Below are 26,089 nucleotides of genomic sequence, written 5' to 3'. Positions count from 1 at the left end.
ACCATCCGTTGCTCTGCATTGTTGGAGAGACCAGTTCATCAATGCTACCACACGAAAATCAAGTGAGCAGATGCTCACTCTTACCAACTTACATCAAGGCTTTTTCTGATTGGTCATTTTAACTCCCACTTTCAAGTGAACCCCACTTTTTCCGTGTTACCGGAAACCACGATACTAGTTTCACCCCCGTGTATAACGACTAGAGCTTATTGGTCATTACGTTAATCATGATTTGTAAATATGTAGAAAGATAGCGACTTCTTAATTTGGAAAATTTCTTCATGGATAGAATCAAAGTCGCTGGGTGTACACAAGGCTTTAAATACAGAGCTTACATTTCTTATGATATATGTTCTATGGGGAACGCTTCTGAGAGCACAGCACAGTAGTCCAAGCGCGATCGGCAGCTCGGTCGTCGAGCCTCGAGCAGTAGTGAGGAGAAAGTAGGAGTCGCCTCAGAAATCGGCCCAAAATGTTACAATGCAACATATAGAACTCAAAATGCACGATTTTTTATGAAGTAAAGAACGATAGGTAAAATAAATTTCTAAATATCTTCTGCCTAAAAAATTTAATGTAAGTCATACATGTAATCTTGAGTTTTTTTTTATTGCTGAATACAAGTAGTATTTTTATCCAACTAAACTCGTGGGAAAATGATCAAAATTTGTTTTAAAAAAATCGAAATTAATTACTTTTAACTTTATTACACACACATGCACACACACACGCACAAACACACACGCACGCGCGCACGCGCACGCACGCACACACACACTTTAACTACTTCATATTTAAAAATTACAACATTCGCATTTAGAAACATCACATGAAATTCTTATTGTACAATATCAAAGTATGATTTGTTCCAATTTTTCTTTCAATTATGACAAGTACGTTGAGCATGGCCAACTTGGTAATGGAGACATGCAGTTCACCACATACACATACAATTTATAGTAGTTTTTGTTAATCGACCATATGTCTGTTTTAGTATTTGAAAATTTAATTATAATTGTTAATATGGGTGTTCCAGAATTAGTGGAGGTTATTTTATGAACGGATTCTTCGAAATATTCTAAATCGACAATCCTAATACAAAAATATCGAGAATATAACACTTTACAAATTATAAATGATTAAAGTTGCCCAATTCTAACATTAAGAATTCGTGCGCTTAGGCATGGTACATCGCACAGTGAATCAAAATCATAATACTTGTAATATATTTAAATTACCCTCAAAAATATTAAATCAACTGACGATATTATTTTGTGAATCAATAACTATAACGATATGTTCTGATGAACCCGTTACCATTACGATCTGTACGTACTTTGTGAACAGTGGAGAAAAAAACTAACTATTTTGTAAGCGGAGCAAAACGAACGAGTTTTTATCCGATCTGAATTTTTTCTTACTAAATAAGGTAGACTGATATGTAAAAACACAAAAAATTGAAGAGCCGTTTTATCTATCGTTCTTTATATTTGTTAAATTTCATTATTAGTCAAACAAAAATTAGCATATTTTAGTCTATTCATCATAACTAATAGTTTACCTTTTAGGGAACAAGAAATCATCCAGCGTGCTCGCGAGTTCAAGCCACATACTCTGAAACTGCTCGGGATATCTTCTGGCAAGCGGCAGCCCGGTATGCAAAACGGCCAGGAGACTAGTCACGGCCAATTTCCACGTGGTCGCAGACGGACACGCGTATTTCATGGCCAACGGTACGTGCAGCGCTTCCACAATGTGCTTCAACACCTGACCGTCAATTACGACCATCTCGTGCGCAGTCTTTTGGTACAGACTCACGACCATCGACAGAGCCTTTTCGCCGAACGGGACGTAGTTCATCGTGATCCAGTCAGCAGACACGCCTCTGATCTGGGAGATGTGTTTCGTGGGTATTTTACCATAAGTGGGAGCTTCGCACGCCAATTTCGAAAAGCTCAGCAACTGAAGGAATATTAGTACAATCATCATGCGCAAATTGTCCGGGCCGTTTAACGCTTCTTTTTGCAGGAGCTCCATGGAATGCAGCACTTCGTCTTGCAAATGAGTAAGAACTACATCAGGTACCGATGGCAAGATGTACGGCGTCGATTCACCATGCACCGGAACGGCTACCGCATTTTTTAGTACACTACACAATTTTTGCAAATCGGGGCTCGTAAACTTGGTTCTAATGTGCTGAAAAACGCCAGGAAATATATGCATCAACGCAGTTAGAAACGCCTGCGACGGCACGTAAGGTTCGGTATCGCCTTCTTGTGGTGGTGCGGTGCTTTCCATTCCAATATTGAGCCACACGCGCCACGTTACCGTCCACAAACCTTCCGAATCGTTCGAATGAATCACTTCGGTGCTGTCGCTTCCCTTCGGCTGAAAGAGTATCTCTTGGAATGACTTCAGTGCCGCTAATGACACTTCATTGTTTTTACTAAGCGCGGAATTCTCAATAAATTCGAGGAGCAATGACCACGCTCTTGGAAAGTCTCCTAGCATTTGTAGTAGTTGACGTTTCGTATTAAACACTCTAGCTACACCGCTTAATGTTAAAACTTGCGTTTCCGCCCATTGCTTTTGCGCTGTATTCCTGCTATGATGAATAAGTATGTTCCCACTAGTGTCAACCTTTTCACTACTAGCTGAGTTCGATAAACTCCTTACTTTATCCAACAGTGGAAACAATACTTGCCAGAGTACAGCTTGCCACGTGGGTTGATGTAGAAGACTACCGTGTGCAGATATGGTAGAGAATAGAGTTTGACTCGCCGATTTGCGTACAGCGGGTCGTGAATCGACACATAAATCGCCCAGTCTCGCGTAGAGACACATCCAGAGTTTATCGAACGGTGGCATGTTTGTTGTACCAGGAAAATCAGGGAATACTGACGACGAATCTCCACGCAAACAAATGCACAATTTTTCTTGATTCTGATAAAAATAGTCGCTTATATTCCACATTAAACCGACAGCAGTAAGCGAGATGTTTAATTCCTGCGTCTGTGATCCAAATTTAGCAGCTGTATCAACGCATAATGGAAGACATCGCCAAGGCATCACCGGTAGAAAGTCAGTTACAACCAACTGTAAACATTGGAAAGCTATACGTACTAAAGCTTCTCCGTGATGATCGGAAACTGCTCCTATAATACCGAGAACTAAAGGCCAACCGTGATACAGCGTCTCCCCAGCACCATGAAGTACTTGTAGGACACATTCCAGCTGTCGCTGCCTAACGTCTCCGTGTCGCACAGATGATAATTCGGACAATGGTCCTAACAATAATGTTTGCAATTTCTGATTATCGCGAAGTGGTTGCGGGTATTTATGCTGAAGAGCCATCTTGACAAGATAAGTGATCGCTTCCACGCCCCATTCTCTCATACGAATATGTGGATGCTGACAAACTTCCAATAAATGATTTGTTAATGGTCGCCAGAGCACTTCCACACGTGGCAAGTTTACTAAACCTGTCTCTAGAAGTTTAGCAACAGCAAATAGAGAAGGTTCACGGTTAGAATACGCCAGCTCCATAGCCTCGTGGCTCAGTTTGCATAGAGCGTCTATCAAATGATGCAGAGCAACATCATCGAGATGCTGACTGCTCTCGAATAATCTACTGAGCATAGCGCTGAGTACAGGTAGATCCGCCATAACCGCGTTTGTTAGCACGGCATTTGGATCAGCTGCGGTTCTTCCGGCTTTCAACGATCCACCGGTAGAAGGTTTTAAACCAAGTATCCAAACGAGATGTTGCAAAGTAGTAAGTACCAAATGCCACGCGCTACCAAGTATGCTACCATGACAATGGGCCAACGATAACAACGCACGCATACATTGCAGATTTTTCGCGGTCAACATGACAGGACCTTGATGAGCACCTAGATATAATTTCAACATGAAAAAAGATTAACTAATTAATAGCGAACTATATTTAAATGTCAAAACGTTTGGAAGCGTGTGAGAAATTGATAAACTAGTAAAAAGTCTTTTAGAGATTTGCTCGTTTTTGTTTCGTTTTGGAGAAAATTATTAAAAAAAAAAATCAAAAAAGTTTTCATATAACTATACTTATTTATTATTTATTTTTTACATTAAACTCATGATAATCCCCTCTTGTAACTTCATCCGCTATTATTTTTAAATCTTAAACACGTAAGTGGCTCTGAGAGACCCCATATGAAGTTTCGAACGCTTGCTGTGTGAAGACGGAATGAGATAACGAGGTTCGCGACCAGGACGTAAAACAAGTTTGAAATCTCCTCTTTCGATTGATATTGTTGATCAACTTTCTTGGTCAACTAGAACTCGAACAGCACGGCAGCAAAGTTTTGTTAGAGTCAATGCGACTTATATAGTTTGTGAGTGAAACTTTCTGGTAAGTAATCTTATGTAAAAAAAAACTGAACAAAACACAATCAAACAGGTTCGTGTATGTTACTCTATCTAAAGTTAAAATATTATAGTGCCGTGAAAAAGAGGACTTCTGCGTAGGGTCCGAAATATATTACGAAACACATCAATTTTTAATTTTAGACACTTTGAATTTATCAAAAATACCTCATATTCGCCTTGTTACGTAAGTATATTTTTTAACAGAAATGGCAGTAACATCTTTTCTTTTTAAATAAGATTCTTTAGCCTAAAAACGCCGTATTGTAAAGTCTTTAAAAGTTTTTTGTTACAAACATGTAATTTAAAAAAAAAATTTTTTAGACACTCAAAAATACTTCATGCTCTCCTTGTTATATAATTATACTTTTTAAAAGAAATGACAATACCATAATTTTTTTCTGAAAGTATGACTAGCTTTAAAACGCCGTAGTTGAAAGTCTTTAAAAATTTTTTGTTGCGGAGATATGATTTTTTTAAACAAAAAGTGGATTTTTGAACAAACCGTCCCCCCCCACCCCCGAACCGTCCACCGCTCCGTGCTGTTCGGCCGACCACCTGCCGGACGGCAAAGAAAAGGCGCTTAGCGCCAATAATACTTTTCAAATATACGCGTAACGCGCATCCGCATGTCGGAAAACTCTCCGCGTGCACGAAGTGGTGACCGCTGCCGATCTCGAGTGGCGGGAATGCCATCTCCGCCGAGATACCGACCGCTCCTCGACCATCCCCTCCTCTCAAGATGCGGATATATAAGCGCCGCCGCTTCTCGGAAAGTCGCTTCTTTCCGTCCAAATCTCTTCGTTTGCAAAGAAGTCTCTCCTGTGCTATTCCTGAAGTCAAGCGAACTTGCGCTCCGATCAAGAGATAGTGGTTATCGGCAGAACTGACATCCGTTCTCCATCCACCGGCAACCATTCACGACCAGGGGTATGGAGTTCCGTGCCTCTACCAAGAGCTCTTGGCGTTAGTAGTTGCCACCCGCCGCAACATCGCGGTGTTAACCGCTTCGCGCCGCAAACAGGAAAACCCCCAGATACAGCTGTGCCGCGCGAAAACGATTCCGCCGTGCCCGTGTACACATCGCGGTGACCACAAAGCTCAGCGAGTCCAGCGAACAATAGCCTGCTCGCTTGTAAACAGGAATTCCAAATTCAGAGAAATTCGTCTCGAAATCACCTGTATATAACCACGATATTACCTCGCGATATTAATATCGCAGTCTCGTCCATAGTCGCGTATTTTTTTATCTATTCCGTCCGACCGAACGTTGCCGAATATTCTCCGCTATCTGTTCCGTCCGTTCGTGCATTAAGTAATTATAAATTATCCGTTCTGTCTGTCCGAGCGTTCAATTTTAAAACATATCCGTTTCGTCGTCCGTCCGAGCGTTAGTGGCTTCACCACGTTTGTAAATATATTTTCTTGCTTTCTTTCAAATAAATCCTTGTTCTACCTAACATCAATTCGCGTGTCTAGTTCTCTCGGCAACCTCCCCCGCGTCCTCGTCCTCCAGCCAACTACGGCTCGTACGCGGAAAGTAAGGTCGTTACAAATTTCTAATTTTTGCTTAATCGTTTTTCTTTTGTAACTTAACAATAAATCATTTTTCGGCAATATCGATAATGCAGTCACATTTCTGAGATTCTGAACTTTCATGTAAAAAAAAGATTGTTGAAAAATGTTTATTGGAACCAAAGTTATAACTTTTCAAAATTGAAAAGGTCTCCCAGACCCAAAAATGTGTTTACGTATTTTACGGGATCGGTGTGTTTAAAGATTAATGAAAATAAATGTTTAATAGCTCGAGAAATTATTAAAATTCAATTTCTTCATGTGCAATTTTAAGATAATAAAGCAGTGTGTTAAAAAAGTGTCAATTTTGACTCCCACCAGCATTCTTAAATAAACTTTGAAAAATTATTGTTTAGGTCCTTAAATAACAAGAAAAAAACAATTATTTGTCCGAGAAGTGGTGGGAACATTGCAAGAATAGCATAAATATAATCAAAAATGACCTCAACCACACAGACGATTAACACTAGCCATCGTAATTTTTTGTTCCTCACTAGCCATTGCGGGATCACTCGCATTTGACCCTTTTATTAAAAAATACAACGTAATGCGATGGTTTTCAACCATAATTTTATTTAGTTTCAATTTTTTTCTAATATACAATTAAAAAATAAAATGCCAATATTATAAATTACCAATAATAATTGATAAAACTATGTAATCTTGGCAAATGTGTAAACAAAGTTACGGTAAATGCAGAGTAATTTTTAAAAAATTATAACTTTTTAAATTATCATTGTGTTGTTACATTATCGGTCCAAAAACATACCGTTAAATGTTTTTTTGTTAAGTATTTTTCAAGTTACAAGGCTTGAAAATTACAGTTACAATGCATTAACACCATTCAAGATGGTACCACGTGGAGGTTGCTCGGTCAGATTTATACTTCTTTTGTTTTCGACGGATCAAAGGATGATCCAACCAGTCAAGGTAAAATTGGTTGATGTTCCAGTCAATCAAGACAAGATTGATCGGTGATTTAGCCAGTCAAAGCAAGACCGGAAAAAATCCAGCCAGTTGAGCCAAAATTTGGTGATTTTTTGATAAAGCTCGATTTCAAAAAAACATTTCAATCCCTGCTCAATTCTTTGACGATTACTTTAATAAAGAATCATTATCAGATTCTGAAAGTGCAAACAAGGTGGGAATTCGCTTATTTTTTATATTATATATTCGCGCGCGCACGCGCACGCACGCACGCACACATACCAAGAGAGGATTTAAAATCACAAAATGCCATAGCAGTGACAAACTGTGTGGCCCGATCTCTGCCAAGAGATGCTAGATAGATTATACTTTCATGTGGTGCATCCTAGATAATGCTAAAATAGTCTGCAATTTTTACATGCAATGTGTACCTATAATTTTAACTAAAATCATAGTTTTCAAGTTTAAAATCACTTTTTACTACATTTAAACTATTCTTGCAATGTTTTCACCACTTCTTGGACAAATGATTATTTTTTCTTGTTATTTGAGGAGCAACGATTTTTCAAGATCTATTTAGGAGTGCTTTGCGGGCCAAATATGACACTTTTTTAACACCTTCCTTTCTAAAATTAAAGTCTGCAAAAAATCAAAATTTTTTAAATATTAAAAAAAACAGGTACGCGCTACGGGCACGTTACATAGTTTTTAATATTACATAATTTCATACACATTATAAATTAAATATTATACTATTAACGCCTCAATACACATACTCAAAATACGCAATCTCAATAACGACTTCAAAACAATCAAAATTGTCACTTTTATTGTTGTTGATTTTTTAATAAACGCTATAGCTGCATTTTTACAAATAATGCACAATATGAATATTGTTATTGGTCAACAGTGCAAAATATTTGCTGAATACGATGCACAACGGTTACAGAGACAAATGCGCCGCAGTTCAAATAGCACTCAAGAGACATGATCGGTTCGTCAAGAATAAAATGCGCGTTTACAAAAATTCTGTAAAAAACAGAAGATTTACTTGATGATCCTGGCATAGCAAATTAATCATAAATATCCGAAAATTATTGATTATCTGCACCCAAACTTTAAATGCGTTGTTCTCGACAAGTTTCGAGAGCTGTGGCATGTAGCTCAAAAAATTTCCAAACAACGAACTTTTTGCGTATATTATATTTTTAACATCTTCAGCATGAACCCCTTTTACATATTTATTTCTGCAATAATAACCATTTTTTTAGCACTTCTCTCATAAAAAGGCCGTGTTTCATGATTTTCCGCGATATTGATTGGTTCTTTCGTTTGGCTTACTTCGTGTTGCAAGAGTAGCTGTCTTCGCGTTGATTGAATTTTGACAGCTGTGACAAAAAGTAATTGTTATAATATAAACATAACAGTGGCGCGCGCGTAGCGTTATGTTGTTTTAATTTGTTAAAAAAAAAATATTTTTTTCTTATCAGTGTCACTTTTTTTTAAATTTTACATTTTTTAACTTCAAAATAGGTTCATGCTGAGTGTATACTCATTAACTAAAGTTTTCATTTAAAATTTGTTATTTTAAATAAAAACAACAAACTACACTCCACGGCAAAGCACTTTTTTCTTAAATGGTCCGGCATGTCCTTGTAACTCTAATATTTAATGATATAACAACAAAAATGTTTTTCAATCTTCAATTAGATAATAAAATATACTAAAGATTCCAAAAAAATTGATTCAATACAATTTTTACGATAAATTCTCGAATATTGCTAAATCTTTAGCTGTTTACATAGCTTTCCCACTTTAAGGAAATAAAAACATGAATAAATAATAATAAATATATCTGTAAGATCGTAATGTATAACATTTAAATCAAGAAATAACTAACAGATCAAAAAGAATCTTAGCGCTAGTTAAATTATTATTTTGATCGTTATTGGTCATTCCTTGATTTAAATACATTATAATGTAAGAATACGCACACACTGAAAAAGACTCCGTAGAGTCGAAACGTTTGTGTCTCGAGTATTAATAAATATGTATAAATATAAGTTATACGAATATCTACATCTTTTTGCTCGTCTTACTGGCCTTTTCAATTAATTGTTAAATTGCATACGAGCTTATCAGAATATTTGTAAATATATTTTTTTTTGTTTAAATGTGTTGTACGCCTTACAACCTTATACGTATATTAATTATTATTTATACACATCGACCTTTCAAGATATTCTTTTAACATCATCGGTTGTTGCAATAAATATTACTGTATGCTTCAGTGATCATACTGTTAGCTACGACGCCCGCACAGAAGAAAGATCCAAATTCAAATCCTGGCTGAAGTAAATTTTTCGCAACTAATTCTTTATAATAAATTCTTTTGAGCATGGGAAGATCTTAAAGATGCTTATATGCATCAAAATTATTGAATTAATTAGTACTGATATTATTATTCTGGTTCAATTTAAGAGCTGCATTTTAAGACCGACGAATATGCGACACGTAGTTCAGTAAAAAAATATATATTATGTGCACAACTTGACTCTCATTCCACAAGATGTAATAAAACTATTAAATTATTATAAAAAAGGTTTATTCGCTTCGTACAGCGGCGCGAGTGGCCTGACGGGGATTTCATTGTAAACAAACGTAAGTCAACGTGTAAAGAAAATATTTATTTACAAATAAAAGTGAATAATCTTTCAATGTTCGAAATAGTCTCCGTTACTTTTTATACACTTCTGCAATCTTTGAGATAATTGGCAAAATCCGCTTTGAAAGAAGGATAGTAGTTTTAAGTTAATTTTCTTGCCAACCTGCTCGGGAGAGTTGAAATGAGAAGCAACCAGATAATGCAAGGGTTGAAAAAAAATAACAATGCAAAAGAATAAAATCTAGAAAATACCGCATAAATGAGAAATTCCCAGCCCAGGTCGAAAATGACTTCCATGATTGTTTTTGCCGTGTGTGGCCGCGTATTGTCATGAATGCAATAGCCCGCCTTTTGAATCCTATCAAGCTTATATATATTTCGAAATCATTTATTGCAAGTGTATTTGCAAGCTTTGATTGAGTATGACAAGGATTTTCTTCCACAAGTTATTCCAATTCTTCGTCTTCAATTTCTTTCGATTATGCAAGGTACTCTTCATTCTGGAGATTGAAATTGCTACTCTAAAACTTTTAAAATCACTTTTTATGTACTATAAGATATAACATTTTTACTTAAAACCGAGTAAATCATTTCTTTAGTTTCGCTAGCATTTTTCTTTAGTTAAAATGCGAAAAGAAAGCAATGCCTCACAAAGAAAGTGCACGAAGTGATAATCGCAAATGGGTATAAATTATATATCGTTAGAAAGATCTTGCCAAGTAAAGTTTAGCTGTGCAATATTTCGCTTAAATAGCGCCTCTAAAGGGCGCTGTGCGCAATAAAAGTTAAAAGTTATATAGCGTCTTATAAAAGTCCGAAAACGTTAAAATATCTTGAAAATAATCAATTATAGTAAAAAATATGTAAGAAACAAAGTAGAGCTTAAAAAGTTTGCCTAATGATAACAAAAGTTGACTTTAGGTGAAGTTTCCAAATTCATCAAATATCAAGATGAACTTCTTTAATGGATCCCTCTATTTCTTTGCATTTTATTTTAACTAATGTCAAAACATTTTGAAACACTGGTTACAAACATTTTTTCGGACTTTTATAAGACGCTATATAACTTTAACTTCTATTGCGCACAGTGCCGTCTAAAGACGCTATTTAAGCGAAATATTGCACAGCTAAATTCTACTCGGCAAAACCTTTCTAACAATATATAATTTAATTCGTACCCATTCGCGATTATCACTTCGTGCACTTCTCTTGTCAGATGCTGCCTTTCAAACTACATCGTTTTTACTATTATTTTTTAAGGTTATATCAGTAACACTGTCAATTATTATATCTCGTTTTAAAGCTGGAAAAGAACGCTTTAAAATAACTATATGGCAGAAAAAAATTTAAATTTAAATAAATGCTGTAGTTGATTAAATTTAGAGGCTGAGGATTAAATCGTATACCTAATAAAGTCAACTAAAAGTTATATGAGCACTAAGATTTCGCTGTTGTTGACCATTTCTTGATATAAATAAATAAATAAGTGTAAATAAATAACAAGTGAAAAAAATAAACATTTTTTCTTGTTTTCAGCAAATCATTAAAGAACTTTCCCTTTAGTTTATCAATCCATACGCCCATATATTTCCAAAGTTTTGACATTAAATTCAAAACACATACAATTGATCGCATAAACTATTATCCTACCTATTGGTAAAGATGCCGTTGGTAGTGGCGTACCAACAGCCACTACTTGTTGTCTATAATCGGGCTCGCCCATTGTCAAATTATATTGAGTCGAGTCCTGTTGTCTCACCGTTGGAATACCTTGAGGTGCATTGTACAGTACTGTCAAGGCATAATTAGGCGGTAGAGACGCTTTACATAATGCAGTAATAAAAGCATCGCGTGGCGCTTGCAATTCCAATTGGCCACAAAGAGATGCAAATGTTTGAATTGCTCTTAGAACATTTTCCGTTGCCGATTCATCCGTGCTGCAAAAGATCAAATTCACATGTACATTTATATCTTCATATACAATTTTTGCATATTGAAGAAAAGCCTTTCGATTGATATAAATTTCTCAAACATCCCAAACTAACATCAATAAAAATATGATCTGCTTAAATAATTAAAGAAGTAAAAACTCATAATTTATGACTTATTTTTATATACAATGAGCTAAAAACAAATTCTTTGAATACAAGGATAAAATTTTGATGAGTTTTTTGCAAATTACATAGGTTAAATAATATTATAAACAATTTTAAATCATTATATTTACACGATTGTAGCTTTCTAAAATTTTGTTTATATTTTTCTCTTTTTTCTTTCTTTCATTGTGAGATTTTAAAGTGACGAAATTAGCGATATTGCAAGTTTAAAAAAATCATCAAAATTTTATCCTCGTATTTAAAGAATTGGGTTTTAGCTCATTGTATGTAGAAATAAACCATGAATTATGAATTTTTACTATATATATATATATATATATATATATATATATATATATATAGAGAAGAGACCGGGGCTATTCGTTAGACCTTTTTTTCTTTTGTGTCTCCTGAGTCCTATATTCATTTTAAAAAAAAACATGGGACAGTTTGAAAGATTGAACCTTCTCCTTCACAATGCCGGTATAGATAGAACATGGAAGTGTACTTGCTTTGAAGTACATATAAAAATGTTGAGCAATGTCAAAAATTACGAATAGCTCCAAGCCCGGAGTAATTCGTAACTAGTCCGGGAATATCCCGAAATTTGTTGCAAAACTGTAAAAAAAGCTGTTGTTAAGACTTTCTTTTATTTAAAAAAGGATATAAGTATACAAAAAAAATTGCAATCATACACGTTTGCATGTCCTTTTATGCCATCGGTGTGACAGATTTCCTAACCTCACAAGTGTCAAGCTTAATAACTTTTTACCTGCTTAAGAGCAACAATTTTATATTCATATTTATGTTCTATGGACTAAAATACACAATAATATCAAGTTTGAACTAAATCAATGAAAAACTTTACCTCAATGCTTAATTCTGCGTAGCGCAGACGTTCGTAACACATCCAAAGGGTTAGGGTTACCCAACTTAGGTTAGGCGCTGCAACCAGTATTAACGAATTGCCCCGGTGCTTGGTATTACGAATAGCCCCAACATCAACTGTGCGCATTATTGCATGTGATCGACAAAAATAGACATCACACAACAAAAAGTAAACACGAAATGTTTCAAATACATTCAACTGGACACGATACATTCAAAGTTTTTAAAAAACCTTATTATCTTATTTAAATTTCGAAGAAATGCTGACTATCAGAAATTACTTCGACTGTCGCAAAACACATTTTTCACTACGACTTCAATAGGTTTGTTCGAGTTGCTTGAAATCCCCAAAAATTTTTGCATTCGAGATGAAATAAATATATATTCGATCGTAAGAAAGAGAGAGACGACAAAAAAATTAATTCAAAAAGGGCAGCAACACGAACAGGCCTAATATGACGCCGTTAACAACAAAACTTTGTTAGCAAAATCATTACATTAGAACGTGTTTACAGTGTTTGAAGTAAATGTTTAATATGTACCCATAAAAAGATATTTCCAATTATCGAATTATCCCGTCTAACGGTTTGCTCCGGTCTCCCCTATATATACACACACTCGACAGCAAAATTAAGGGATCACCTATTCTGACTCCGAAAAATAAGCGTAATTCAAGAAAATGTAACTTTGTCAAAAATGATCGCAAAAAAATTAAAAACAAAAAAGCATTTTAAAGCTTGAAATCTCTAATTTTGAGATTGATAAGTCATTAAAGGATTTACAAATTGTTTACGAAGTTACGCGGAATCAAATAGAAATGCATAAAATCTTAAAATTTATTACAAACTTTGCAAAGCTTCACGACGCGAAATAAAAATTGCATGCAAATGCGGTTCACAGCATTTAAAAGCGTAAATTTTTAACTTTAATTTGCGTTTTTGTTGAGCTTTGTACAATTTTTTTTCACTGAGTTAGGCAACACTGAAGCAAAAATGGCTTCTTTTGCTTCAATGTTGAATAATTCAGTGAATAAAAATCGTGCAACGCTCAACAAAAACGCAAATTAAAAGTAAAGATTCACTTTTAAATGCTGTAAACCGCATTTTTGTGGAATTTTTATTTTACGCCGTGGTACTTTGTAAAGTTCGTGAAAAAAAATCCGACAAATGTCAAAATTTTATAAAAATTTTGCCAAGTTGTACAGCCTGAAATAAAAATTGCACACAAATGCAGTTGTGAGTTAAGCATCACTGAAGCAAAAATGTTTCCTTTCTTCAATGTTGAATAAATCGGTGAATAAAAATCGTACAACGCTCAACAAGTACGCAAATTAAAGATAAAGATTCACGCTTTCGAACGCTGCAAACTGCATTTGTGTGCAATTTTTAATTCACGTCAAATAAACTCGCAAAATTCGTAATAAATTTTGCTGCATTTTTATTTTTATCCATATAGCTTCGTAAAAAATCAGTATGTTTTGAAAGTCGATATTAAAAGTGAATATAGAAACATTAAGCTGTGAAATATGTTTTGAAACATTTATAATTGTTGTTCATTTATCATATTACACTCTCTTTTCAAGAGTAACTATTGGTGATCCTTTAATTTTGCTGTTAAATGCTCACTTAATCTTTGCTGAAGTCGATATTTGAACTTCGTGAAAAAAAAATTTATAAAAGAATCTTCCAGGCCACATTTTAAAGAGCAAAACCTTTCAGTTATTTAAATTTATTTTTCTCAATAACTCTTTACACTAGGAAATAAAGTAAAAAATTTAAGAAAAATTTGTAAAAATAAAAAATTTTTTATAATACAATGAAACATCAAAAATATCGTGAATTATTTTTTAATTACTAAATCTTTTTAAAGGGTTTTTCAACTTTCGACTTAATGCTAATTTAAATGGTAAAAAATTAACAACTTTCTAAATTTGTTTAAATTTGGAAAATTTTTGATTTTTTAAAATCTTTTTTTAAATTTCTTACTTTATTTCCTAGTTTAAAAGAATCTTCAAGAAAAATGATAATGATGATTTAAATAATCGAAAGGTTTCAGCCTTTAAAATGTGGCCTGGAAGATCGTTTTATAAATTTTTTTTCACGAAGTTCAAATATCGACTTCAGCAAAGATTAGGTGAGCGTTCTACAGCAAAATTAAAGGATCACCAACAGTTTTCCAAAAGAGAGTGTAACACAATAAATCAACAAAAATGATAAATCAAATGTTTCAAAACGCATTTTACAGTTTAATATTTTTACATTCACTTTTAATATCGACTTTGAAAATATATACTGATTTTTTACGGAGCTCTACAGATAAAAATAAAAATGAGGCAAAATTTATTATGAATTTTGTGAGTTTATTTGACGTAAATTAAAAATTGCACACAAATGCAATTTGCAGCGTTTGAAAGCGTGAATCTTTATCTTTAATTTGCGTACTTGGTGAGCGTTGTACAATTTTTATTTACCAATTTATTCAACATTGAAAAAAGGAACCATTTTTGCTTCAGTGTTGTCTCAGTAAAAAAAAATCGTACAAAGCTCAACAAAAATGCAAATTAAAAATAAAGATCCACGCTTTCGAATGCTGTAAACTACATTTGTGTGCAATTTTTATTTCACACTGTACAACTTGTCAAAATTTCTATAAGATTTTGACATTTGTCGAATTTTTCTTTTACAAACTTTGCAAAGCTCCACGACGTGAAATAAAAATTCCACAAAAATGCGGTTTACAGCATTTAAAAGCGTAAATCTTTACCTTTAATTTGCTTTTTTTTGAGCGTTGTATGATTTTTATTCACTGAATTATTCAACATTGGAGCAAAAGAGGCTATTTTTGTTTCAGTGTTGCCTGACTCAGTGAAAAAAAAATCGTACAAAGCTCAACAAAACGCAAATTAAAGCTAAAGATTCACGCTTTCGAATGCTATAAACAGCAATTTTTGCGTGCAATTTTTATTTTGCGTCGTGAAGCTTTGCAAAGTTTGTAAAAAATTTTAAGATTTGACGCATCCTCATTTGAATCTGCGTAACTTCGTAAATAATCTATAAATCGTTTAATGACTCATCAATCTCAAAATTAAAGATTTTAAGCTATAAAACCCTTTTTTTAAATTTTTTTACGACTATTTTTAACAAAGTTACACTCTCTTGAATTACGCCTATTTTTCGGAGTCAGAATAGGTAATCCCTCAATTTTGCTGTCGAGTTTGTATATATATACACACTCACACTCACACACACACACACACACACACACACACACACACACACACACACACACACACACACACACACACGCACGCACGCACGCACGCACACGCACACACACACACACACACACACACACACACACACACACACACACACACACACACACACACACACACACACCAGATGTATGCATAAGTTTTTTCCGGTTTCACTAAGAGATGGCGCCAGCGAAAAGTACGCTGTGGGGATTTCCACCACATTTCTTCCCTAGCGCTGAGCGGTACAAACTAGTTCTAAGGTTGGTACTATGCTGCCTGCGAGCAGCTCTAAAAAGATTCAGATTCTCTCTGACGCTAGTCCTGTACACACGTTGTACCTTGACAATATATCCGTTCTACTAATTACGTGGTGTGTTTAATTAATCAGTCTTCCCTTCCGTACGTCGTTAGTGGGTACGTCTTGAGGACTCGAGCCATCATTCCCCACATTGGTGACCCCGACGTGATCTAAGGAAGCAACTGATTTCGGCCGCCGGCCGATCATCCACGTGTTCCTCGAAACGAGAAAAACTGAGGAAAGGCACGCAGCCACGTGCCCATCGACTGCACGCCCTTACTTACATCCTAAAGGAGGGCCGTGCACAGAACGAGCGTCACTGCCCAAGGTATTAGTCTCGCCAAGGGCACGACAATAACTGCGATCATCGCAGTAGGCGTAACCGCCAGTAAGTGCGCCACAGCAAAAGGCGTGCGCCGAACGAGACTTCGGCATCCAAGGAGACGTCGTCGCCGTGAAGGCGATTCCACCAGGACCGTCGCCGTGAAGGCGATAGTACCGGCACACGTCATTGTTAAGGCGATCGCACCGTGACACTGTCATCGAGGGTGCGAGCAGACCCGGACATCATCGCCAGGTGCGCGGCTGCACGCGGCATCACCGCTGGAGGCGTCAAGCCGCAGCTGCGGTCTCATCATTGGCATCAGCCGTCGAGGTACCCTTCCGCGCGGCGAAGCGCGCCCATCGTCGGGTTCGTGCGTGTCCCATCCGTGAATCGTACATCGACAGCCATTACGGCTATTCGTTTTCGCGCGTGTCCCATTCGTGATTCGCGCATCGACCGCCATTACGGCCATTCGTTTTCGCGCTCGCGCAACGCTATTTTCGCGCCGTTCGCGCCTGTCTTCTTTCCCGCCGAACGCCATATTGAAATTTATTTGCTTTTGTTCGCTACGCATCGTTTTAAGTCTAACACGTAGCACGTTGCGTTGAGTACGGCGCATGCGTTTCGGCTCAACATTCATGCAATTTAAAATCGCTATATTTCCGATAACCAATACAAGCCGCGAGCGTCGTGGTAAATTAACTCTGTAACGCGTCTTAGTAACAATGCCTCCGCCCACGGTCGAAGAGTTGCAAGTACAATTGGCGCAGATGCAGACCACCTTGCAGCAGATGCAAGGGCAGGCCGGAGTTCCGCGCGTGGATTCTTATCGAATTCCTAAAATCCCACCCTTCTTGATCAAAGATCCCGTCATCTGGTTCATTCAGGTTGAGGCGTCTTTTGGGACCGCCCGCATCTCGGACCAAAAGACCAAAGCACATCATGTCATCAGTGCGCTAGATGCCGAAGCAATCGCGTGCTGTCGTGACTTGATCGCGGACCCTGACGAAACAGAACCGTATACCCAGCTGAAAGAGCGCATTATCGAAAGCTTTTCCGCGTCAGCCGAAGCTCAGCTTCGACAATTATTAAAAGGCCAAGTGCTTACTTCCGGAAAACCGTCGCAAATTCTTAGCCGGCTGCGTAACCTTAATGCAGATAAACGTTGCGATGACGCCGTCATTAAAACTATTTTTTGCGAACATTTAACGCCCTACATGCGTGGTATACTTGCGGTTTCGGACTGCGCGGATTTAGATAAATTAGCGAAAATGGCCGATAAGATCGCGGAGACGGCCAACGAATCGGCACAGTGTGCAGCCTCCTCTGCAAAACAATCACAGCCATCGGACCTCGAAAGCAAGGTCGATCGCCTTGCTGCAGAGCTCGCTACCCTCTCGGCTCAACTTAAACGATCTAGCAGGTCGCGAAGTAGAGATAAATCACGGCACCGCGAACGTTCTAACAGTAGACAGCCTAAAGTCTGTTGGCCGCACAGAACTTTTGGCGAGGCAGCGCGGGCGTGCAAAGGCACAGATAAGTCCCCGTGCTCGTGGAAACAAAACAAAGCCGCAGTTACTGAGAAGGGGGAATAAACAGGTCCACCATTACGGAGGCTAGCATGGTGGACCCCAATTTTTCTAAACGCCTCCACGTGCGCGATCGACTCACAGGAGAGTTATTCTTGATTGACACAGGGGCGGAGATTTCATTGCTTCCCGCGGGCGATACCTCAAATAAAACGCCCGGTAATCTCAAGTTATACGCGGCTAATGACACCGTGATTAACACATATGGGCAATTATTTCGCACGTTGCATATCGGTTTACGTCCATTCACGTGGAACTTTTGTGTTGCAAAGATTCCGTACCCGATCATTGGGGCCGACTTCTTGAAACACTACGGTCTTCTGCCAGACCTCGAAGGTCGCAGACTAATCGACGCGCGCAACAATGCATATACTTCGGGTATTATTAGGGCAACGCCTTTTCTTAAAGCCAGCACTGTCAATCCAGACACGAAATTCGCGCATATTCTCGCGGACTTTCCGGAAGTCACTGGCCTCAAGCAGGCTACGCTACCAAGTAACAGCGACGTACAACATCGTATCATTACTACTGGCCAACCGGTGGCCGAGCCTCCCAGAAGGCTAAACTCGGAGAAAGTTAACATAGCCAAAAAAGAGTTCAAACGGCTTACAGAGCTGGGCATTTGCCAACCCTCCAGCAGTCCATGGGCGAGTCCCATCCACATGGTGCCCAAAAAAGACGGATCGTGGAGAGTATGCGGTGATTACCGTCGCCTCAATGCCATAACCACTCCAGACAGATTCCCTGTCCCTCACCTACACGATTGTTCCTCCATCCTTCGGGGTAAAAACGTGTTTACCAAGCTTGACCTCTTTCAAGCGTATAACCAGATCCCGGTTGCGCCCGAGGATGTGCCCAAAACAGCAGTAATTACGCCTTTTGGTCTGTTTGAATATAAATTCATGACTTACGGTCTGAGAAATGCCAGTCAAACATTCCAGCGACACATCTTTCGCGCACTGGGGGATTTAGAGTTCGTTTTCGCGTTTATTGACGACATACTCATTGCATCCTCGTCTTCCGAGCAGCACGAGAAGCATCTGCGCATTGTCTTGCAACGCTTAAAAAACTATAACTTGCGACTTAACGTCGAGAAATGCCAGTTCAGTCAGTCAGAAATGGAATTTCTCGGCTACGTAATCAATAGCGAAGGATGCAAGCCATCCCCTTCCAAAGTTCAAGCCATCGTTAATTTTCCCAAACCGCGCACAATCGTCGAATTGCGTCGTTTCTTAGGTTTAGTAAACTTCTATCGTAGACTTCTGCGTAACGCCGCCAGCGAGCAAGCGCCGCTTAACGAGTACCTCCGTGAGTCCCGAAAAAACGATAAACGTGTAATTGCGTGGACGCCAGAGGCGGAGGAGGCGTTTGTCAAATGTAAAAATAGCCTGGCCAGCGCGACAATGCTCTCGCATCCGGATGAGTCCGCCGAAATGCGCATCATTAGCGACGCGTCGGATTTCTCCATGGGAGCCATGCTCGAGCAATTGCTTGACAATGCGTGGAAACCCCTCGCATTCTTTACGCGCAAGTTTACGCCCGCACAGTGTAAATACAGTGCTTACGACCGCGAGCTTACAGCAATATTTGAAGCTATCAAGTACTTCCGTCATCATTTAGAAGGTCGTGATTTCAAGGTTGTTACGGACCACAAACCACTCATTTACGCGTTCCTGCAACGCTCGGGAAAAGCGTCAGCGCGTCAGCAAAGACAGCTCTCTTTCATTTCCCAATTTACAACTCGAATCGAACACGTCTCGGGTAGCGACAACGTAGTCGCCGACTCATTGTCACGCGTTGAAACCATTCGTTTGCCCACCGAAATCGAGCTCGTCGAACTCGCTGAGCATCAGGAACGCGACGATGAGTTACGAACTATTCGCGAAACACCGGACTTCCCGCTTTCATTAAAACGTATTCAGTGGGGTCCTACTCACACCACGGTATTTTGTGAGATCACCGGTGAGGCCATCCGACCTTACATTCCGAGCTCATTACGAAACCGTGTGTTTAACTTGTTCCACAACACGGCTCATCCAGGCCCAAAAGTCACAGACCGCTTAATAAGACAACGCTACGTGTGGCCAAACATGCACCGCGATATCACCAAGTGGTGTAAGCACTGTATACAATGTCAACAAGTAAAAATTTCGCGGCACGTCCATTCTGTTCCGGAAAAGTTTATCGCGCCGGATTGCAGGTTCGAGCACGTGCACTTAGATTTATTGGGCCCTCTGCCCGAATCAGACGGCTATAAATATTGCCTGACGCTCGTCGATAGATTCTCGCGTTGGCCTGTGGCAATTCCGCTCAAAAATATTGAAGCCCTCACAGTCGCGCGAGCGTTTTACGATGGTTGGATCGCCAACTTCGGGGCACCTCAGACTCTCACCACCGATCAGGGTAGCCAGTTTGAGTCCCAACTGTTTGCAGCGCTCCTCCAGCTAATTGGGTGCCAGCGTATTCGCACCACTGCGTACCACCCTGCGGCGAACGGTCTCATTGAAAGATGGCACAGGAGTTTTAAAGCGGCGATTATGTGCCACGCCGATAAAGAATGGTCGCGCGCGCTGTCAACAGTTCTGTTAGGTTTACGGATCCATGTCCGCCTTGACACTGGCATGTCGCCAGCCGAATTCGTGTACGGTACTACACTGCGGATTCCGGGTGAACTTGTGCTTCCCGAAGATTTCACGCCGAACCCTCATGCGTTCGTGGAAGAATTCCGTGAGTACATGCGCAAAGTGAAACCTGTTCCCGTGGAACACAAATTTAAAAAGCGCGCATTTTGTTTTAAAAATTTAAACTCATGCTCGCACGTTTTTCTTCGCGTAGGAGCCGCTAAAAAATCGCTTGAACGTCCGTACACTGGTCCCCATCGCATAATCAAACGCGTATCCGACCGGATCTATGACATAGATGTAAACGGCACCAAGCGCAGTGTGTCCGTCGAGAACCTCAAGCCGGCATTTTGTATTCGTGACGATCTCACCGACTCTATTTTAAGTAATAATCCAACTTGTCAACCGTCCAGCAACGAACGTCCGCTGATAAAAACGTATACACGTCCAAAGAAAAAAGTCACGTTCCAGTTGTAATATCGATATCTAATATAGCATTTATTTACTGTCACTCGGGGGGGGAGTATGTGGGGATTTCCACCACATTTCTTCCCTAGCGCTGAGCGGTACAAACTAGTTCTAAGGTTGGTACTATGCTGCCTGCGAGCAGCTCTAAAAAGATTCAGATTCTCTCTGACGCTAGTCCTGTACACACGTTGTACCTTGACAATATATCCGTTCTACTAATTACGTGGTGTGTTTACTTAATCAGTCTTCCCTTCCGTACGTCGTTAGTGGGTACGTCTTGAGGACTCGAGCCATCATTCCCCACAACGCAGCGTATTAATTTGACACATACGTCATTTTGTTCGTCTGACATAGAACTAAAAACACACACAAGTTGAGTCTGCCAAAAACTAACGTCTTTGTTTTATTGTTCAGTGATCATGTCGAGTTTTGTGCCTGAAAAACAACATTTGCGGCAAGCACTGCTTTTTTTATTTAATCAAAAGGAAAAGGCTGTTAAAAGTCGTTTGCTGGTTGAAACATATGATGAACACGCTCTATCGATTAGAACATGTGAGACATGGTTTCGACAATTTAAAAGTGGTGATTTCAATGTGAAAGACAGTGAGCGCTCTGGTAGACCACAAAAATGCAAAGACGAGCAATTGCAGGAATTATTGGATGATGACCCAACTTAAGCTCAAGGACAATTAGCAGAAGCATTACATGTATCACAAGAAACAATTAACAAACGTTTACGAGCAATGGGAAAGATCAATAAACTCGGTAAATGGGTCCCACACAATTTGAATGAACGTCAAATGGAAAATCGCAAAGTCACTTGTGAAATGCTGCTTCAACGCCACGAAAAGAAATCATTTTTGTATCGAATTGTGACGGGTGACGAAAAATGGATTTATTTTGATATGTTTCCCGAAGCGGAAAAAAATCGTGGCTTTCACTTGGCGAAGCCAGTCCATCAACACCAAGGCCAAATCGCTTCGGCAAGAAGACCATGCTCTATGTCTGGTGGGACCAGAGCGGTATTGTGTATTATGAACTCTTGAAGCCCGGCGAAACCGTTAATACACAACGCTATCGCCAACAAATGATTAATTTAAACCACGCATTAATCGAAAGACGACCGGAATGGGCTAGAAGACATGGCAAAGTGATTTTGTTAACGACAATGCGCCGTCTCACACAGCAAAACCCGTGAAAGACACCTTAAAATCTCTTGTTTTAACCTATCGTGCAATAGTACTTAACGCATCGCACGATAAATGCCAAACTTCACATGCAAATTTCTCTGAAACAAAGGCCCATGCATTCAAACGCTAACACTTTTTATACACTCGATCCCCCCTTTCGAATAAAGTAAGGCTCATCTGATTCCGTGTTTTACAATTCGTAGCATCTCCTTGTCAGCCAGAAATGATAATGAAATCGACGTCACAAGCCGACGTTGTTCAATACAAAATGTTTAAATGTGCGTGTGTGGAAGAAAGGGGTGGTATTAATACAAAAAATAAACAAACTAATGATAGATTAATCATTAAATAACAATTGACAAGTTAACTATTCGAATGTCATGGAAACACGCGTGTTAACGCGCGCTGCGTGCTAGTCATATATTAAAAAGTTGATCTCGCGTATCACAGCCGCGAGAAGTTGGTCTTTCAGACAAGATGTATGACTGAATGGCGGAATCGAGGCTGACGGTCGAAGGAATCAAGATTGCGGCGCGAGTTTCGCGGGGCTAAGTACAAAAGATGATACAAAAGATGAACAAAACTAATAATAGTTGAATAACAATTGACAAGTAAACTATTCGAATGTCATGGAAGCACGCTGCGTGCTAGTCCTTTCTAAAAAAAAGGCAAGTAAAAAATATATCGAATATAACAAAGTTATTGTTGTCGCTTTTCCGCGATACTGAATGGTTTTCTCGTTGCGTTAACTTCGTGAACGGCTGTCTTCGCGGAGATAGCGTATTTTGACTACGTGTATTAAGGGGTTAATAATGTAATATTAAATTTGTAATGTGTATGAAATTATGTAATATCGAAAGCTCTGTAGCACGCGCGTAACGCGCGCCTGTTTTATCTAGTCTAACAGATAGCAAGTGTGTAGTTCAAATTTATGTTTTCAAAGTTCCACTTTTAGTTTTTATTAAAAAATATATTTAAAAATAGTGATATATTGACGATCTTCCTCTACATAAAATAATAATTTATATAAGATTGTTACCTGGCATCTATTAACGGACTGAGAGCCGCCAATAGACCGCACCAACTAGAATTTATTAATTGCACATGAAGTTTCCGTTCGGATTCACTCGGCTGATAGATGTGACTTTCGCTATTATCATCTTTCGATCCGTTTATAGCCAATGCAATTGATCTAATGATGTCCAATAGACACGCATAGGCTATACTGATTCCATAACCAATCGGTATTTGCGGTGGATCAACTTTATCCAACATCTCTAAACTGAAATAACACTATGCATTACTATCGATCTCTAAGGCTGATATGAAGACATAAAATTATTATAATGCTTACTAAGTTGGTTTAGCTTGTCCACTTGTAAACGTTGCTACTACTGGTAACCAAATACCGCGCGAATAAAAACCGGGTTGAGGCGATACGCCAGGCCCGATAGGCATTCCTGTGAATAATGGTGAACCTGTGCTTTGAGGCATAGTTGTACTTGCTGCTGTTAAAAATAAAGAATGGCATGTAACATAATAGAAGAATATATACACCTTGAATGGTAATAAAAGCATGAAGGAATATGTACATATAAGGCCAAGCCGAATAAGGTCCATCTAACTTATTTTATTTTTTATAAATTCTATTTACAAAGATATTGAAATAAACTGAATAAGAATAAAATGTTTATTTCAACCACCAAGAAAGTTGAATAATATTATAATATGTTGTAATAAATCATAAAATACTACTGTGTCCAAAAAGTAAGGTGACATTGCATTTATGCATTACATATTAATGTATACTTATTAAATTTACAACACATTTTTATAAAAACGACTGATTTACCCACTTTGTTACAAGCTTTTGTTGCACTGAATAAACGTGTTGCTAGCGGTATTAATTTCCAATTCAGTCTTTATCTACTTCCTATGACATATCTTTTAAGCATATATTTCAAACATAAAGCGGGTTTTTAAATGGTAAATTTAAAAATGGGCCTTATTTAGTGCTGGGCCTTATTCGATTCAACTACTTTATTTATGTATGCATACTTTACACACAAAAAAACTTTATAATACCAAATTGTTAAAGTAGCTTAAAAAAGTGAAAAAAAAATCACATTTAACTTTTCATTCACATATTTTTTAACATGACAGCTTTTAACATTGCTATTTTAAAAATATTAAATAAAGAGCAAAATTGAAGCAACAATAATTTAAAAATATTTTTTATAATATGTATAAATATTTAACATGGAAAAATTGAAAGATTTATAATAATGATTTAAATGTAAGATTATAACAAGTAATTCTAATGTTACGTAACTCAAAGAAAATTAATTCATTATATATACAGGGTGCATAAAAAATTCCGGACCCCTTGATTATTTTGAAAACTAAGCATTTTTGAAAAAATATTTCAGATAAAAATTTTAGGGCATAAAATAGTCTGTTTATTGATGATAATTTCCTCAGTTTGATTTTGGGGAATGTCGCCAAGGTCAGGTCAAGATCAAATAAATTTTTTTTAATGGAATACCTCATTTTTGATTTCAGAATCTAATAGCTAACGTCAAGAGCTTTTCAAAATACTATAACAAAGTTTATTTTCCTTAAATACTTTCCGAGTTATGAGGTTTGAATGTTAATACCGCTGTTACTAACATTATCCATAGTATATCGCGTGAATGTTGTCAGATGTGTCTATATATTTCTCCTTCCCTCCCTCCCTCCCACCCCCTTTTCCACTAGCCTGGAGGTTACATGAGAGATCTCTCGTCTTGTCATTTGATCGCTACATGTTTTCTTGACACCTGCGAATGAAGTTCAAAATAGTAATGCTCACTGAGATAGAGCGTATATCCTTTTTGATGATGCAAGGATGGGGTGATCGTAAAAGATCTTACGTACAAGTAACAGAACTATTCAACCAAACTTTTAGAAATGAAAACAATAGTATATCTAAATTGACTGTCATTCGTACTGTACATTCTGAAAAAGCAGGTTCTGTCAAAGATCGAGTTAGACCTACAGCAATGACAAATCCTAATAAAGCATTAAACATTGTGCAGTTTTTTGTAGAAAATCCGCGTAATTCACTTTAAAAAGTTGCACAACAACATGACATCAATTGTATATCAATCCGTAAAATTATAAAAAGAGAAATTCCATCCGCATAAAATCCATTTAGTAGAAGAATTATGTGTGTGAAGATGATTTTGGTCGCATGGAATGTTGCAAAAGAATGACGTTAAATATCGATAGAAATTTTTTATTCGTAGGTAACATATGTTGTCAAAGTCATGGTCCTGAGTAACCTTCAACAAGTTTTAGTTGTCGCTTGCCTTTCGTTGAAAAGTTATCAACAAAGAAAGTTTCATAAATAAAATGAACTTTCTACCAATTTTAGTCTTATACACATACTTTATTCAACAATATTATTACTAATTGGATATATATCTTTTATAATTTGGTGAGATCCATCCTACCGTTCCCCTGCCGCGGGGGCAAAACAAGGTCTACAGATATACTGTTCCATATGAGTTTGCAACTTTCCACACAAAGCGGGTCCACCTTATTCCCTCCCCCTGCCTCTGGGGCAAAACGAGGTTTACAGATGTACTGTTCCACATAGGTTTGCGAACAGTATATCCGTAGACCTCGTTTCGCCCCCAAGACAGAGGGGGGTTGACCTCGCTTCGTATGGAAAGTCACAAACTGATGTCGAACAGTACATCTATAGTCCGAAAGCAACCACACTGACTGTACTTCAATATCGTAC

General features: G+C 37.9%; 1 protein-coding gene across 8 annotated transcripts in view; it reads right to left on the bottom strand.

The window, feature by feature from the left end:
• The window catches only part of LOC105194437 (protein MON2 homolog), an 84,559-nt gene that overhangs the window by 16,097 nt on the left and 42,373 nt on the right, over nucleotides 1-26,089 (bottom strand). For 7 of the 8 annotated variants that reach the window (XM_039454700.1, XM_039454697.1, XM_039454699.1 and 4 more), the window contains 4 exons: nucleotides 23,657-23,810; nucleotides 23,342-23,584; nucleotides 11,222-11,508; nucleotides 1,562-3,893 (listed from right to left, as the gene is read on the bottom strand). In XM_039454700.1, the coding sequence (XP_039310634.1) occupies nucleotides 1,562-3,893; nucleotides 11,222-11,508; nucleotides 23,342-23,584; nucleotides 23,657-23,810 (3,016 nt within the window). The remainder of the gene's footprint in view (nucleotides 1-1,561; nucleotides 3,894-11,221; nucleotides 11,509-23,341; nucleotides 23,585-23,656; nucleotides 23,811-26,089) is intronic. The other variant, XM_039454696.1, reaches the window with a different exon arrangement.

Source organism: Solenopsis invicta, chromosome 10 (assembly GCF_016802725.1).
Source record: "Solenopsis invicta isolate M01_SB chromosome 10, UNIL_Sinv_3.0, whole genome shotgun sequence".
Lineage (NCBI taxonomy): Eukaryota > Metazoa > Arthropoda > Insecta > Hymenoptera > Formicidae > Solenopsis > Solenopsis invicta.
The sequence above is the reverse complement of the archived record's forward strand: the minus strand, read 5'-3'. Positions and strand labels throughout refer to the sequence as shown.